Raw genomic sequence first — 17,059 nt, 5'->3', positions numbered from 1 at the left:
TAACAAAAATCCCATAAATAATCACGTCGTTCAAATAAGCAGTGATGGAGGGAGAGGGTCGAATGTTCCAGGGCAGAGAAGCGTGTTGAAGAAAGCACCGAACATCAAGGGGAGGGCCATTCCTCCCCACGGAGGAGGAGCCTCAGGTCCCACACAGGTCCTGCTGTTCCCAGCTACTAATGTGCTCTCCCGCTCACGCCCAGATGGGGCTACGGAATGGTCCCATCAAGCCCCCAGTCATGAAATAAGTGTTGCCCAAAGTGAGTTCTAGGGTACATGTAGGATTCTGCTGTCAAACAGGTTTGTAAAACAATGGTTTAAACTTCTCAGGGTCTAAGGCATAAAAGTACTTTTTGAAAGTTCCAGCGAGGAATGGAGAATGAGGTTGTTCCTAAATGAATTTGGCCACTGCACCCTTTTGTCGGGGAGCATGTCCCAGAGCCGGGGGTCTAGGTGGAAGCCACACTAACCCTTCCTCTGCTTTCAGCGAAGGTCTGGATCCCCCATTGCAAGCACACAGACAGACAAGCAGATGTGTCCTCTGCTCTCCACATCAGGCAGGGCTGGTCCACCACTTCCTCTTCAGGCTGACACCTTCTCACGTCTCTTGCCACATTTGTAATGAGACAGAAATTCAGAAATATGCTTGAGAATAGAGGAAACCAAAAACATGCAGAGGGCAAGAGAGGTGAGCTAATGAAAGGCCCCTTTCTCTACTCTCTGCTTATGGCTTCTCCTGGCCCAAGGCTCGCTCTGTCTAAGGTTTGGTTCACCAAGGATGGCTGGTTCAGACACTAGAGCTCAACAGCTTGCACTGGGAGTCTTAAGAATGATGTTTTCCATGTGCAATAACCTTTGGCTCCCACCCCCTCATTCTGAACTCTGAGGAGGAAGGAAAGCACCCGGTGAAAATAACCTGCCACCTCTACTTTGTGTTAAGAGATTTCTAGCTATGGTGTGAATGTGGTTGGGGACTGGGAGGGCTGGGAGCTGGTGACGGAAGGGGACTGTCTCTTTCTCTCCCTGCCAGTAAGGGGCTGGGACAAAGGTCTCTGGCTTGGTTCCTTGGATGGGAGATTCAGCACCCTCAACTGATGTGCTGACTGAGGGGTGGGATGGATGGATGCGCTAGAGGAGCTCTTGTCCTGGCTTTGATAGCAGTGTTCACCTTTAGGATCTTTGGTGTGACACTTCCAGATGATCTAGCTTGTCTCTCTTACCTCACACCTTTGGCTTTGGGGCTTTGGTGACTTTGGGTAGGTCATACCAAGTGCTCAGTAATTAAAGGGGTGGGGCTGGATGACCTGAAGCTGGCCCTGGGCCTCCACCTCTGAATCATCCCCTGGGTGGGATCTGCCATAGCGCTGGTGAGTAGCAGGCCTGTGGTGAGCGTCCTTGCTGAAGACTCGCCACCCGCCATCTTGAAGCTTTGTTAAGGGGACATGACTCTCAGATTGATGGCGTTTCCTTATTTTTTTAAAGTAAAAAATATATACATATGTATGAGAAGCCCTGTAGGATTTTTCTCCCCCTTTGGCTGGGTTACAAGGTACAATAAGCCAGAGAGATTTCTAAGCGAGATGGCTCTGCGCCTTCTCACTGGCTTTCCTGCAGTTTTCGGATGGCGCAAAATGGCCTGTCCGCTGCTCAGGGGGGTTGGGGAGTGGATGGGAGGAGTGAGCCCGGCTGCTCGTCTGTAGAGGAGCTTACTGATTTGGCTACCTGGGAGTGGTGTGCAATCATATTTTTATTTATGTCACCACCAGGGTGTCCTGTTGGTCTCTCTCCTTGCATCCTCTCCAAAGGCAAGGTGCTTGGTGTGGCTTTAGCAGTGGTTGGCCGATCTTTGGAGGTGCCTAAAGATTTGGAGCGGTGGCTGCGCCGTTCGCTGGGCGGCCTTGCGACTTGTCCGTGCGGTTCTTGAGAGCTCAAAATGTGAAGGCGATGAAAGTTGTGTTCAGTCGAGGTTTAGAAGTTTGCCAGGGTGTTGAGCACAACCCACTGGAGAGGCCCCACCGGCGTGGCCTTTAGGACGGGCCTCCCGCTCTGTGATCTGTAACGGCCACCCTCCCTCGGCAGACGCGCGCCTGCAGACGACAGGAGGAGCAGTCACCTGGGCGGGAGGCTGCAGTGCCTTTGTGCCTTTCCTCCCTGGGCACGAGGTGGGCGCTGGAGCAGGGCTGGGGACAGCCCTGGGAGTCCCGCCAGGACGCCGTAGTTGGGGAGAAGTGGAATCTCTTCTCCCCCTCGCAAGCCTCGCCCGCATCGTAATTCTTTTTATTTTTACTTTCGAGCCATGTAAGGCATGCGGATGGGGTAGGAGCGTTCCGGGCGACACGTTGCCAGCGGCGCAGCGCCGGCCCGCCCGCGTGGCCGGACCCGGGGAAGGGACAGGCCGCGCGCCGCCTGCCCCACCAGCCCCGCCGCCCACGAGCGCGGCCGCCCCGGCTCCCGCGCCGGCCACCCCCGCCCCGCGGTGCCGCAGGAGGCGAGTCCGGCCTGGGCCCCGGCTGCGCCCCGGGAGCGTCCGGGCGCGGGGCGCAGGGCCGATCGGAGCGTAGGGGCTGCGGGTAGGGACCGCCCCAGCGGGTCTGCGCCCCGCGCCCCAGGCCGCCGGCGGCCCGGCCCACGTTTTCCCTCTCTCCGGCTCCCTCCGCCCCCTCCGCTCCGTCCCTCCCCTGCGCTCCCCTCCCTCCCCGCGCTTCCCCTCCTCCTGGCTGGTCATGTGTCGCCTTTTTTTGTTTGCAGTGGAAACAATTTCTCGCCGCTCGGCGCGCCCCGGCCCGACGCGCCGCGGCGGAGGCGAGCGGGAGGCGGGACGGGGCGGGGAGAGCGGCGGGGCCGGCAGGAGGACGCGCGGCGCGCCCGGCGGACGCCGCAGGTCCCATGCCGCGCCGCGACCCCCGCGCCCCTGCCGCCCGCGCCCGCGGCCGCCCCCCGCCGCCCGCCGCCCCGGGCTCGCCGCGCCGCGCCCGCGCGCCCTTAGCCGGGCCACCAAGCGATGCCCGCTGGGCGCCCACGAAAGTTTGTCGGCTCCCGCTGAAGGGCAGCGGCGTCCCCGCGCCCCCGAGCCCCGCTCCGGCCAGGTGAGTTTGTTCCCCGCTCCCGCCGGCCCCCGAGTGGGACTGGGGTAACTCGGGGCGGGGGCACTCGTCCGAGGCCGTCCTGGAGGCGACCTCGCCGCTCCCGGCAGACGAGGGACTCCGCCGTTCCCGGGGGGAGGGTGCGGGATGGGGGGCCTGGCCGGGCGGAGAGACGGGAGCCCCGAGCGGGGAAGTTGCCGGGTCCGAAGAGTTTCCTGCCCCGACGTGCGGGCTGTTTCCTGGTGCTTCGATTTCCGAAAAGACGCCCCAAAGTAACAGAGTTGGTATTGTCCGCGGAGGACGGGATCCCCGCCGTTCCGGGCCGGGGGAGGTGGTGCCAATCAAGGGGAGACCCCAAGATGAGAAACAGGCTCCTAACAAAGATCCCCCCTCCCCCAAACTGTGCAGGCTTGGCACCGGCAGTGAGTGTCTCCTGAGACCCCCCGAGGCCCGACCCCTCCTCACACCGGCCCTCTCTGAAAGCCTCCTTGGGCCCTGGAGAAGTTGGGGGACGGCGGGCTTTTATTGATGTGTTTTTAAGGCTCGCCGCGGTGCGGCCAATAAAAGGTTTATGACATCTGACCGGCAGTGAAGGTATGCGAGCTCCCAATTGCCCTGTATACGGAGAGAAGAGCAGTTTCTCGGTTGCCTGGCAACGCCGCTGATTGACGCGGGACGCAGCCAATCGCCGCTCCTGCAGGTCCCCTTGAAATGTTTTTGACAAGTACAGTACACGGGAGTGGAGCGCGTGCGTGCGCGCGCGCGCGCGCGGAGGGGGGTTACCCGACCCCCCCAAACTCGCGACTGCCCTGCTCGGTTTGGGGAGGATTTCTCAACTTTTTGAAGTTCACATTGAACATCTGTTCAGAGTTGGACCAGTAATGTCTTTGTCAGTTGTTTGGAGACCTTCTGATAGCGGGCAAGAAACTAGCTTTCCTGCCGCATTTTGTCTGTAAAAAGCAAAAAAGATAACAAAACACAGCAAGTCATAAGAAAACAACACGAGGGTGTGCGTGCGCGGAACGTAACCAATAGCAAACCGAAAAGTTGTAAGGAGGTCACTAGTGAATAACTATTTGCGTGTCTGGTGGAGCAGCCTTATTGGCAGCATATTAAAAATGTTTGCTTAACTGCAGACTCACATGATCCGGATTCTTTTTTTTCCCCCCTCTAAAATAGGAGGAAAAAGATTTGGCGAATTATGTAGTTAGAGTATAATAATGGAAAACTCCTCAGCTGTGGTTTCTGGGAACTGTTTTTTTAAAATGGAACTGTGGTGATCAGCGCCTCTTGATACTGTTGCTATAGAACGCGGGATTTATGGGGATGCAGTTAACAGTGGGAGGGGCTGGGGGCACCCAAACGCAAAACAGGCAAATGCTCCAAGACTACTGAACCCCCCCGTCACCCTCTTTTCTTGACAGTGCCATTTTTCTAATAAAACCGTATTGCTGGCAATGTTTGTTTAAAACAAAAGACAACATGGAGAATAGCGTGTTAGTTCCTTTGGGAAGCTACTGACAAATAAGCAAATTAAAAAGAAAGAGAGCAGCATGTTGTCATAGCAACAGTGCAATTAAATTACTTTACTGTCAGCCATGATATAATTTTCTTGTTTGGAAGCTCAGGAGACATAAAACTTTCATCTGGAGCTGAAGTTGACTTAAGTGGCTGGGTACTTGTTCTCTTGTACTCTACTGTGTGGATATTTCTGGTTACCAGAAAATTTGTTTTTTTAATGAGATTTGAGGAAACGTTGAGAGAGACAGGCCTAGCTTTGATTTGTTCATAAAGAAGGAAAAAGCAGCATCAGGCTGGTCTCTGTTAGACCCCCAAACCTAAAGGTACTAGCTTATTCTTTAAAATGTGTATGGACTACGTAGGTTAGCCTCCTTTGACAGAAAGGAATATTCCCTGTGGAGGAAGCCGAGGGATCTGAATGCCTTGCTTGCGTCCGACTTTGATGCCGGTGTAAGTTTTCTCTCCTTAGAGTTGGGCTTCTCAGGGCAGCTCCAGAGAGCTCCCCTCAGCTCTCTGTCATCAGGTTCTGTTTGTCTACCTTTTGGAAGAGGGAGGGTGCTGTAGTTCGCGGGGACATCCTTGACTGGCTGTTTAGGGCCCCATGTTATGCTTTCTAGAATCTCATTCTAGAGCTTCCGCAGCTGAAGTGGCATTTATTTTAGGTATACTGTCCATGATCATTTTGAGTGATCATGCCTTTGCTTTTGATGTGTTCATTTTTTTTTTTCCTAGGTGGATTTGGGGCGGGGGGGGGGGGGGGGGGAGGGTGGTGGGCATAAAACTGACACGCTTCCTAAACCAAGTGCATTGTTTGAGCCCTGCATTGTAGATGGAGTGTGGGAGAGCTCTTCCTTATCTCTCCTGTTCTTTCTATCTTACGTTCAGTACTAGGGGGTTGAGCATGCTTTGTATCTGTGGGGGTCTTTCTGTTTGTGGACTTGCCACCTCCTCATTTCCTTTTCTCAGATATTTTACTCCCTGTTCTAGGTCATTGATAAAAATGGTGGTGGCAGCAGGGGAGAGGGCAGAATAGAATTCTGTAGCGATTTTTGTTGAATTTGCCTTCTTGTGTTGAAACTGCCAGTTGCTCTCCTAACTTTTTGCACCAATTCTGATTTCAGTTAATGGTTTATCTTCACATTCCTATTAATTTATGTGGTGCCTAAAGTTACTCAGTTTTTCGTTCAGAGTGGAGCGTCCCAGTAAAATTGTGTATTTCTTCCTCTAGTTCGAATCCACAGGATTCCATGGCATCCCTCTGTAGACTGGCCAAATGTAATTAAAGTTGCAGAGGTTTTCATCATGGAGGGGAAAAAGTCCAATAAAACACTACCAAATTGATGCTCACTATGGCCACACTTTTAATTCTGAGGCCGTTGTGATGGTCTTTGTATGGAAACAGCTGGACTTAATCTGAAACAACTGGCCTTAAACTTACAGATATTTTCTTTTCTTGAGAAGGATAAACCCTGAGATCTAGAACCCAAAGTGACAGGGGTTGTGCGTTGAGTTTATTTTGTAGTGTTGGTCATGAGGCTAGAAAGAATTTTACCTGTGTGTATATTCAGTATTATAGATAAACTGAGGCAGCAAGAAATAACTGATTTTCCCAGGGTCACAGCGAGAGTCTTCATAGATTTAGGGAGAAGCCTTTATGGAATTGCCCATTCGTTTTATGATGCATTTGCATATTAAAGGTGCAGTCAATATTTCCAGTTCTCGTATTTAAGGGGTCACAGGTCACCACATGCTATGCACGGTGCACCGATTTTGCTTATTAGCGCATCTCTATGTGGTGGAATTGTAGGTTTGTGTTACTCAGTGTAGGAGCCATGAGATGGTGTTCCTGTGTGGCAGGGGGTCTATAGAAGTGGGACAGGAGTGGGAGGGGTGAAAGAATTAGGAGGGCCCAGCCCTCTTTCTGTTTTGGATTTCACCAACTTGTCTTTTCTCTGTGATGTGTTTACCAGGAGCCTTCACGTAAATGGGTCCAGTCATGCCTCCCAGTAAGAAGCCAGAAAGCTCAGGAATTAGTGTCTCCAGTGGGCTGAGTCAGTGCTACCGGGGCAGCGGTTTCTCCAAGGCCCTTCAGGAAGAGGATGACCTCGACTTTTCTCTGCCTGACATCAGATTAGAAGAGGGGGCCATGGAAGATGAAGAGCTGACCAACCTGAACTGGCTGCACGAGAGCAAGAACTTGCTGAAGAGCTTTGGGGAGTCTGTCCTTAGGAGCGTCAGCCCCGTCCAGGACCTGGACGATGACACCCCCCCGTCCCCCGCCCACTCTGACATGCCCTACGATGCCAGGCAGAACCCCAACTGCAAACCCCCCTATTCCTTTAGCTGCCTCATATTTATGGCCATCGAAGACTCCCCAGCCAAGCGCCTGCCAGTCAAGGATATCTACAACTGGATCTTGGAACATTTTCCGTATTTTGCAAACGCACCTACTGGGTGGAAAAACTCAGTGAGACATAATTTGTCCTTGAATAAGTGTTTTAAGAAGGTGGACAAAGAGAGGAGTCAGGTAAGCCTCTGTGTCTGGAACTCAAGTTTTTCTGGTTTCAATTTTTGTTTTTTCTCCATTAAAAAAAAAGTGCTAAGGAATGTAAGTCCACCACACTGAAGTAGCACTTATAAATGGATCATTTGATTTGATTTTATTTCATTCGTTTAGATTATTGGAAAGAGCTCCCCTTCTCTAAGTGTCTTAGTTAAATACCGTTTTTGGTGTTTGGGTAGATTTCAGGGTTGGCCATTGTGGTGTCTGAACATAATCACAGAACTCGTTTGCACACTTGATCGGTTTAGTGTCACCCCTCAGTGTGGGTGGGTCACTTGGGGTCTGGAGTACAAACAAAGGTCTGTATTTTAAGGGCAGCCATTAACCGTGAGGTGTGTGCGTATATTTGAGGAAAATTGCCGCCAAGGGCTAGAGAAAAATGGCGTTTGTTTTCTTTCTGAATATTAAGTTGCAGAAAGGCAGCCTCTCCAGAATTCTAGGATAAATGGCCAGGAGTGGACACTGGGGGGTGACCCAGCAGCGGAGACGTAAATCTTAAAATCAGGTGTAGACAGAAGTGTTTGGCCACTTTGACACTCCCTGACTATGAAAACATTAGAGTAAGGTTCCCTTTAGAGACTGACTTCAAAAACATTGAATTTTCACTGTAAAGCCTTCGGTTTGAGCTTCATGGTCTGCTAAAAGAAGAGTTTTAATAATTTGCTTTACCTTTCCTATAAGGAATAGAATAGGTCCAATAGAAATAAGATCAGACTGAGCTCGAAAACAGAATCGTGACCTAACTTGGACTTCTGAAAAGTAACGTAGCCACAATTCAAACTCTTTGCCGGAAAACGTTCTCTCCACAAAGTTTTTGTGTGCCCATCTTTCCCAGCTTTGTTTTTCGTGTTCATAAGGCTGCAGTGTGCAGCTGGCGGTCTGCTTTCACCCTTTTGAAGTTCAGGTTTGGGCTCAGGAACACTGTTGTGTCACCAGCTGTGCAGGGTTGGGGCCTTTAATTTTGTTCTCCCCAGAAACATGTTTCTGTTTCCGGTAGAGTCTTCAGCCTGAGAAAATTCTGCTTGTTTTTGGCATGGAAGAATGTGGATAGGAAGCGGCAAAACCTTATTTCTTTTCTTTTCTTTTGGTGAGGAAGATTGGCCCTGAGTTAACATCTGTTGCCAGTATTCCTCTTTTTGCTTGAGAAAGAGTGACCTTGAGCTAACATCTGTGCCAGTCTTCCTGTATTTTGTATGTGGGATGCTGCCACAGCATGGCCTGTTGAGTCGTGTGTAGGTCTGCTCCTGGGATCTGAACCCATGAACCCTGGGCTTCCAAAGCAGAACACGTGAACTTAACCACTACGCCACTGGGCTGGCCCCTGTTATTCCTTGCTGCTACTGGACACGTTTGTCTGCAACTACTGTTCGCCTGGAGTTAGTGTTCAGGATGGGGAGTGGGCATGCAGGGTTTAAGGAGTGTTGCCTGGGAAGAGGAAAGATGTGGGCACTTCGGAGCTTTGCCTGTGATCACTGGGCGGTGAGGCCTGGATCCATGTGTAAATGCAAATATTTGTGAGTGTGTTCTGGGCCCCTCCTTCCCCGGGTGCTCATTTTTACATAACTGTAACAATCAAAGGGCACTGCTGTTGTCCCCAGGTGTCTGCTAGTCTTCCTCCTCGCTGCCACCTCTCAGAATGGGCCTTTGGAGACCAGCCTCCAGGCTTGGCTCTGTTGAGTGTTTTAAGATCATTTCTTGAACTCAGAGAATATTCGCTGCTCTCTTGTAGAGAACCAAGTCTGTGGTATTAAAAGCTTCCGTATAGGTGGGTCCTTGAGAAAGAGAAAGTCTTGGAAAGCAGTTCCAGGGTTAGCATTTAGAGAAGAAAGTGCTGTTCAGGTCCCCCCAAAGCCGCTTGTCACCGATAAAGCAACAAACAGCGCTTTTAGTTTGGTGTGAAACGATTCTGCAGGTTTCTGCATGCCCTCATCTCCCTGTCTGCCATAACACCAGTGCGCATAAAAGCCATTTAGCAAATGCACACTCTGCGATGTTAAAGAAGAGCCGCTCCAAAGTGTGCAGAGAGACTTGGGAGGGTTATTCATCAATCTTGGGAGTGACGAGCTGGTGTTGGATGGTGTGCATCAAGGCACAGAGGGAAAAGCGCCATCTACTCCTTGCCCACCCCCATCCCCCGACTCTGGGCGTCATGTTTTCCAGGGGTGATGGGTGTCATTCTGCAGATACCGCCTGTTGAAAGAAAATGGTTTTAAGGACTGGAGATTTTTAATCTTATGAAACGTTGAGTTCTGGCTTCCTAGCCATGCTGACCTGTACTGACGTGTTTTTGGTCAAATGCCTGTCAGTTTTGTGGTTGGGAGTTTGTTTCCAGTGTTTGTGATGCTGTGAGAACAAAGCGAGGAGTGTGAACTTACCCCTTTTCCCCTCTTTCCTTGGGTTACCCTCCGGCCAGCTGGTGGCTGCGCTGAGAGGCATAGACTCCCAGGTACTCCCAGGTACTTCCAAGTACTTCCAGAGCACTGGCCCTGATCCATTGATTTGAAGCTTTCTACACTGACTAGCTGAGTAAAGGGGAAGGCATTCCCCCTGACACTTGGCCCGGTGAATGCCCCTTCGGCTCGACAGGTAAATGTGTTTTTTCCCAGGGGATTTCGTTTGGCTGTGGCTCCCCCACTGAGGTTCAGCTGCAACAGATGTTGGTGAGAAATGTGTCAGGTGAAGGGGAGAGTGGAAACCTTGCAGGCTGTATTCACAGAGTTAGCCACCCGCCCCCACCCCCCACCCTTTTTATTCTTTTAAAAGTGTAGAACAGTTTTAAGCTTGACATAACTGTGAGAATGCAGAAGCCTGTGTAATCCTTGTCCCTGAGGGGCTGGAACACAAAACCTGCTGGACAACTGCTTGCCTGTGATGTTGGAGAAGGAACATGCTAGACTGCTTCAGAATCACCTATGGCACTTATAAACAATTACCATTCCTCGGCCTCTCCCTGGAGATTCTGATTCAGTAGGTTTGAGGTGGGTGGGGAAAATTGATAAGCTTCATAGTTGGTTCTGACTGGCAGCCAGATTTGAGAATCTCTGAACTAGATGCCCTTTGGGTTCTTTCCAATGCCGAGATTTCATCAAGAACATATTCTCATGAATGAGTAAGTCGAGAGAATAGACAATTTTGCTTAAGTTTTAGCTCTCTCTTTTTTTCTGTTTTATCTCTTACAGGACTTTAAAAGATAAAGGTTTTCAAAAAAATTTTTTAATCATGGAAAATTTCGAACATACACAGCTGAGAGAATAGTATGATGTTGCTTTATACCCGTCACTGCCGTTGCTCATGACCAGATTCAGTAGTTGACAAGGGATTGCCTTGCGTATTTCATTCATTCTTTTTTGTTTTGCTGTTGCTTAAGTATTTTGAAGCAAATCGTAGACCTCATGTCATTTTATGCCAACATATTTCGGTGTGCTTGAGAATAAGTCACAATTTCTTACATAACCACTCTGCCGGGGTCACCCCTAACAAAATGAGCGATTCTTTGGCATCACCTAATATGAGGTCCATATTTAGATACCCCCGATGGTTTACAAAATGTTTGAATTATCCAACCATGGTAGGATATATGCTGCATTTGGCTGTTAGATTTCTTGAGTCTGCTTTCATCCCCAGCAGAGCTACCCCTCCCCGCTTTTTCATGCCCTTCCTTGATAAAGAGACCCATCCATTGGGCTGTGGAATGCCCACATTCTCTCTGCTTCACTGGGATTTCATTTAGCTTGTTCCTCTGTCCCCTTGTATTTTCTCTGCGGTGGAGGTAAGCACTAAAGGCTCGATCACCTTCTGGCTTTTTTCCCCACAAGAATACTTTCTTGGCAGCCTTGTCTCTTCTCAGATCAGGAAGCCCGGTTGACCCATTCCTGGGGATGGATCCTGAGACTGAGCTGTGGGTTCACGTGGGGTCGGCTGCTCCCTCCTCTGCAAAGTTCCCCATGAGCCTTTCATCTTGCAGTTTCATCTTTTGAGGACCTTTGCCCGAATCAATCAAGATAGAGTTTCAAAGTCTGGGATTAAGTTTTACACCTCCTAAATACAGGTCTTAGTTAGGACTATAAGATGAGCACCAGCTAACTTCCCTGAGTACTTGTGAATGAGAAGTGAAGTGCAGTTCTTTTTTATAGACTGTATTACAATGGTTCAGGTATGTGTGTTTCTATTTCTGTGGTTTTTCTTTACTTCCCCTCTTGCCACTTTAGCAAAAAACTTTGCTGTCATATAAAGGAAACACTGTACAAAAGTTTGTTTATTATATCCGGGGCTGAGAGCTTTCAATATAATTTTAGCTTATAAATATAGGCAGCTCGTCATGGTTGAAAGAGGACTGGCTTGGAAGACAGGACACCTGCTTCCAGCTGGGCTACTTGGGTCTCCTGGGCTTCACTTTTCTCATCCAGAAGCAGGAGTTTGTAGTTGCTCAGAGCTTCTTAACTTGGCATCTTGGAGTGTCACGGGCTCTGCACACAGGCTGAAGTTATTGACCATGTCACGTGACTATGCATATTGCATTTTCCTAGAGGATCCCAGGGTTTTGTTTGTTTAGTTTTTAGAATCTTTTTTATTCTTTTTGTTGGATATCCCTTTAATGACCTTTTTCAGTAGATTTTAGTTTTTAGATTCTTACTGGGACCTCTGACCCAGGAATGCTAAAGATCCACTGGTATTTTCTAACAACAGTAGTGGGCATAATAGGGACTACCTTCTTTGTGCTTTCCCTATGGAATATTCCATTTCTTCCTCTTTACAACCCTATGAGGTGGATCCTGTTATTTTCCTTCTTAAAATAGATAGGAGTTAAGTTCAGGGTTGTTAAGTAACTTGCTGGAGGTTACACAGCTAGTAAGTGGTGGAACAGGAATTCACCCGGATTCCCTCCAATTCTGAAGGGTGTGCTCTTAACGCTGGTGCTTGATTACACCTTCTCAGTATAGAAGCTATTGTAGGTGATCTCTGTGTGCTTCATCAAAATATTTTATGAACGTGAGTTATCGGGGACTAAAATAACCTAAATAAACCTAGAATTTACTGTAGAGGTGCAGGATAGAGAAAGGTGTATAGAGAATATTTTTGTGCTGTTGAGATGGGGCCAAATTCTGTCTTTGTCAGCAAAGGGGAAGCAGTGGTATTTGCATGAAGCATATTGCTGCCCTCAGCTTCCTGTTTCCAGGCTCTGTCCCAGGCCCTCTGCCTCCCAGGCCCCTCCACTGAGATCTGGTCCAAGTTCAGAGCTCCTCCTCCCTGCATAGACACTGTTTATACAAGTTCTCCCTCCGGTTCCCGGCCCCCTTGATGTTCGCTCTTCTGTCCTGGTGGCTGAGATTCTCTTTCAAAGGCAGTTTTGAAAATGAGGCAGCCCCTCTTCTGTGGCAGCACCCCCACATGCGCACTTGCCTCTCATTCTCTCCTCTTGGTGGTAAAAACACACAATCAAGAGCATTTCCCTTTCCCAGTTGACATTAGTCGACAGATGTATTTAATTGACGGTCATTTGGGGAAGAAGAGAAGACTTATTTATTTATTTATTTTGGGAGGATAACTAAAGCTCTTTGAAAGACTATTGCAGTCGGGTCCTGATGGGTAAATTCCTAAAATTCAGGATAGTGTTGGGTGGTGGGACATGCAAAAATGTGATGAGGTGTACAAGATTCTTCCGTGGTCTCTGGGACAAGTGCCGACGCTGTTCATCCCAGAGCGGGGGCTGCCACCACTGCAGCAGGAGCCCAGCTCTTACTGTTGCCCGCCGCCTAGCAGGCTGCTTTCTGTTGTCAGTGCTGTAGACTGTGTGGCCTCAGAAGGGTGAGACTTTGCCAGGGTTCTGAGGGGCCTGGACTAAACATACCCCACGTCACAGGCCCCGGAATAGGAAGTGATTCTTACCAGCATCTTCTGTGATCCCCGGAAATCTATGTACCGCTCTTGGCCATGCTGCCCCACTGATCCTGCCCATTTCCTCCTTCCAGACGCTGCTCCGTCCTGATTCTTCCAGGCGTTGGATGCCTTGGCTTTGGGACATTTCTGTTGCTTGCTTTTGCCTGCTGTTTATTGTTTGCTCATTCATTCATTCAACAAACTTTTCAAAGTACCTGCTGTGGTCAGTACCTACTATACTTACGATCCTATGTCCTAAAAGGATACAGAATTGGATGTGTTGTGGCCACAGCCTAGAAGGCATTTGCGGTCCAGTAAGCCCTATCCATAGACTTTCCTTGCAGCCAGTGGACCTTACCAGCAGAAGCCCTTCTTTCAGGCTCTCTGCCCCTTTTTTTTTTTTTTGAGGAAGATCAGCCCCGAGCTGACATCTGCTGCCAATCCTCCTCTTTTTGCTGAGGAAGACTGGCCCTGAGCTAACATCCGTGCCCATCTTCCTCTGTTTTTTATATGCGGGACGCCTGCCACAGCATGCCTTGCCAAGTTGTGCGTAGGTCTGCACCCGGGATCCAAACTGGTGAACCCCGGGCCGCCGAAGCGGAGTGTGCGACCTTCACCGCTGCGCCACCGGGCTGGCCCCTCTCTCTCCCTTTTATTTATCTGTTTCCTCTTTCTCACATCATTGCTTTTCTGGCTCTGCTGTTTCAAGGATGCACTGCTTTTCCAGTCCCTGCAGTGACTCCCCTACTGACCTTGCTGAGGCTCTGCAAGTCTTCTGGAAAGCTTGGTTCTTCTGGACCTGAGGGGCCCCTCGGCGTATCTGTCCAGCATCACCCCCCATTAACTGTTCAGGAATGTGGCGTTCTCTTTGAGAGGGCTTCGTGGTACCTGGGTAGGTCCATGAGATGCTTCTTCGTTGATATGCTGCCCGAGTATCCAACCAGCAAGAAATTGTTCTCAGAACCTTGCCTGTTGAGCTGCAGAGGCTTTGGGATTTCCCTTTGAAATCGCTTTAGCGGCAGGGTAATTCTCTGCAGTAAATAATACAGGAAGTTGGCCCACTGACCTCCTACTTGAAAGTCATGGGTTTTGCTTCTTTCACAACGAGTGGTGGGTTGTAGGATTAATGCATACTCTCTCATGGAGCCCTTGGTCATCTTAACGCTCTCAAGCTTTGGCAAGATGATGGAACAAGTTTTAGCCTTTGTAGAAAATCCCACTGCCTTCTCAATGGATGTTTTTTGCACTTGAAAAAGAAGATGAAAATATATATTTTTAAAGGCTAATATAATGTTTGTTTTGATGACAGTTTGTTTATTAGACAGGTCTTTTTACAGATTTGGGTTTCATGGCCCCCTTTAAGTGTTTTATTTCTGTTCCCCGCCTTGTTGCTTTTCACTTACTTGCCGCTTCTCTAAATGGCTACATATAACTGGCCCTGTAAGAATTCATCCTTTGGCCACATTTGCTGCAATACTGGCCTGAAGTTTTCAGACTGTAGGAATTTCCTCAGGTCGTTCCTGCGGGATGCCTCCTTGTTTGTAGGCCATCAGTATCTCATTACCTACAATTTTGAGGACTTCCAGGGCCCTCTGCCTATTGCTTTATTCAGTAGAATTATTTGGTGATGTCGAAGATTAAAATAAAAAGTGAGATTGGGTTGTTGCCTTTTAGGAGCTGATATTCCACGGAAACAGGAGGCATAATAAAAATAAAAAAGAATAAAGTACTACAGGTTTAGGAAGCGTTCCAGATCAATAAGTGATCGGTGTTATTTGAGGAGACTTCCCTTCCCCAAAGGGGCGTTTGGAGCTGAGAGAAAAGATGGCAACAGGCCAGTTATGAATATTCCTTATGGGGGAGAGCTTGAATAAATTGTTAACAAAGCATTCTTCTGGTGTGGGAATGAGCATGAGACCTCCAAGAATGGATTTCTTAGGATGAGGTTTTACTGGTTACTGTAGAAAATCCAAATAACAGTGAATTAAACAACTAGAAGTGTATCGCTGGGTCACATAAAGTGAGTCTTGGAGAATTGGACGGAGACCCGCATTCCGTCTGCCTTCCTGCTCTCCTGTTCTTCGTGCGCTGCTGGTTTCCATTCAGAGTCTTCTCATGGTCCAAGATGGCATCAGCCAGGTTGTTCTCATTCTAGGAAGCAGGAAAGAGGCGTGGAAGGAAAGACAAAGGGGGTTCCATTGAGGTATCAATTTTAAGGAGCTTTTCCAGAAACCCCATACTGTGCTTTCATTTTATTGCTTAGAGCCTGGTCGTATGACCCCTCTTGGCTGCAAAGAAGGCTGGGAAAAAAACTCCCAAATAAAATGTTGGTTCTGTTACTAAGCAAGCGTAGGATTTTCTGCCACAGAGGCCTAGATGCTCGGGAGATGTAGGTTGCTGGACCCAAGGGGTATGTTGGAACAGTATCAGAGAAAAGGAAGGAGAGATGAGTGATCGGGGAGGTTATGTAAATAAGTATGAGGAGCTGGTGGGGGAGCTGGGATGCTAAGGGGAAAATTTCACATTGCTCCAGTAACTTAAGTAAAGCGGAGATGTTGACCCATTTTCTTTAAACAGTCCAGTTAACTAAAGTTTTGCTTCCGCATATTCTGGTTAAATTGCATTTAATATCTTCAAAAGCAATAGCTTGATAGAGGTGAAGATGTGGTCTGTGCCAAGTATGATAAGAAGAAAAGCAAGGAGGTATATGGCCGAAGATAGAGAGTAGTGCAGAGTCGTTCTTTTAATAATAACTGGATGGTTTGCTGTGTTGAGGTTCCAGGCAGTTCCAAGAACAGAATGAAGTCTTTGATTTGTGTGTGTGCGTATGTGTTGCTATGTGAGTCTCTTTGCTTGTGAACTCAGCAGGAGACCAATAAATACAGGCAGAGGGACTGTGCTGCTGCTCAGAGGGAGGGGCGCTCGCTTACCCTTCCTTCTCTTCCTTTCGTCCCCGCAGGGTGTGTGGGATTCCCCTCTGGGCCCAGTGGGGTCCAGGTCAGCATTGCCTTCCAGTTATTGGAGCTCCATGAAGTGCCTGATAGAAAGCTGGGCCTATGCTCCTGTAGGGACAGGTCCAATAAGCGATTTAACTAATGTCGTGAGACAGTAAACAGCCAGCAGAACATTTGGACATACTTTGTTTTTGGAATAAAAGGCCAAGTCACGTGAGCACTGATCCAGTCATTGCCATAGCGGAGGAAAAAATATCCAAAGTCTCCTGGAATTGGAGTAGAGGCAGTGGGGCACAGAGCTGGGGTACAGAGTCAAAGTAAGTACTCCTGGAATACTTTAGGGAATGCTGAGTTCCTTCTAGAAACTTCCAGAGATGCAGTCATGTAAAGTGAGAGCTGGCATTCATAGCCATGGCTCTGAGACCCTGCAGAAGCCTTACATTGCAAAGTAAAAATTAGACTCTGCATTTCCAAAAAGAAGTAGCTTCAGTCATTTTAGAAGCATTTTCAGCAGCGGTTCGTTTGTGCCACACGTATTTGTGGAGTGCCAGGCACTGTTCTGGGTGCTGAGGATATGGTGGTGACCTGTGACATCCACAGGGCGGGATGGCGGAGAGGCACATGTTAAATAGTAGATCTATACATGGAGACGTATAGATAACGTATCAGATAGCGATTCATGCAATAAAGAATATAAAACAGGATAATGTACTCAAGATGGGTGGGGAGGGGGGTGGGAGGCTTCCCAGAGGACCTGACTGAGACATACCTTGAATGGCAAGAGGGCTGCAGCCATGCAAAGACCTGGGACAGAAAGAACAACAAGTGCAAAGGCCCTGAGGTAGCAACAGCTTGAAATGTCCAAGGAACAAAAAGAAGGCCTGCAGGAAGTATATGAAAGAGGGGAGAATGAGATGTTTAAAGGGACAGAAGGGGGAAACATCTGTTTGGGAGTGTTCCAGTGGTGCAGGTTAGAGATGGTGGACATGATGCTCCCTTAGATTAGGATTGGGGTTTGGAGGTGAAGGTGTATGGGAAATCTGGGTTGGGAAGTAGGATGG

At 48.9% G+C, this 17,059-nt stretch overlaps 1 protein-coding gene and 1 long non-coding RNA gene across 11 annotated transcripts in view; one reads left to right on the top strand and one right to left on the bottom strand.

The window, feature by feature from the left end:
• FOXN3 (forkhead box N3) overlaps positions 1-17,059 on the top strand; it is a 396,443-nt gene that overhangs the window by 161,887 nt on the left and 217,497 nt on the right. For 7 of the 10 annotated variants that reach the window (XM_070514177.1, XM_044774174.2, XM_044774178.2 and 4 more), the window contains one exon: positions 6,575-7,131. In XM_070514177.1, coding sequence (XP_070370278.1) covers positions 6,589-7,131 — 543 coding nt within the window. In that variant the 5' untranslated portion in view covers positions 6,575-6,588. Of the gene's footprint in view, positions 1-2,939; positions 3,087-6,574; positions 7,132-17,059 lie in introns of those variants that run through there. The other 3 variants (XM_044774177.2, XM_044774175.2, XM_070514180.1) reach the window with 2 other exon arrangements.
• LOC139045722 (uncharacterized) overlaps positions 7,139-17,059 on the bottom strand; it is an 84,675-nt gene continuing 74,754 nt past the window's right edge. The window contains exon 3 of the long non-coding RNA XR_011504735.1: positions 7,139-16,106. This is a non-coding gene — a long non-coding RNA (uncharacterized lncRNA). The remainder of the gene's footprint in view (positions 16,107-17,059) is intronic.

This window comes from Equus asinus, chromosome 7 (genome assembly GCF_041296235.1).
Source record: "Equus asinus isolate D_3611 breed Donkey chromosome 7, EquAss-T2T_v2, whole genome shotgun sequence".
In the NCBI taxonomy this organism is placed as follows: Eukaryota; Metazoa; Chordata; class Mammalia; order Perissodactyla; family Equidae; genus Equus; species Equus asinus.
This window is presented reverse-complemented; position numbering and strand designations above follow the sequence as displayed.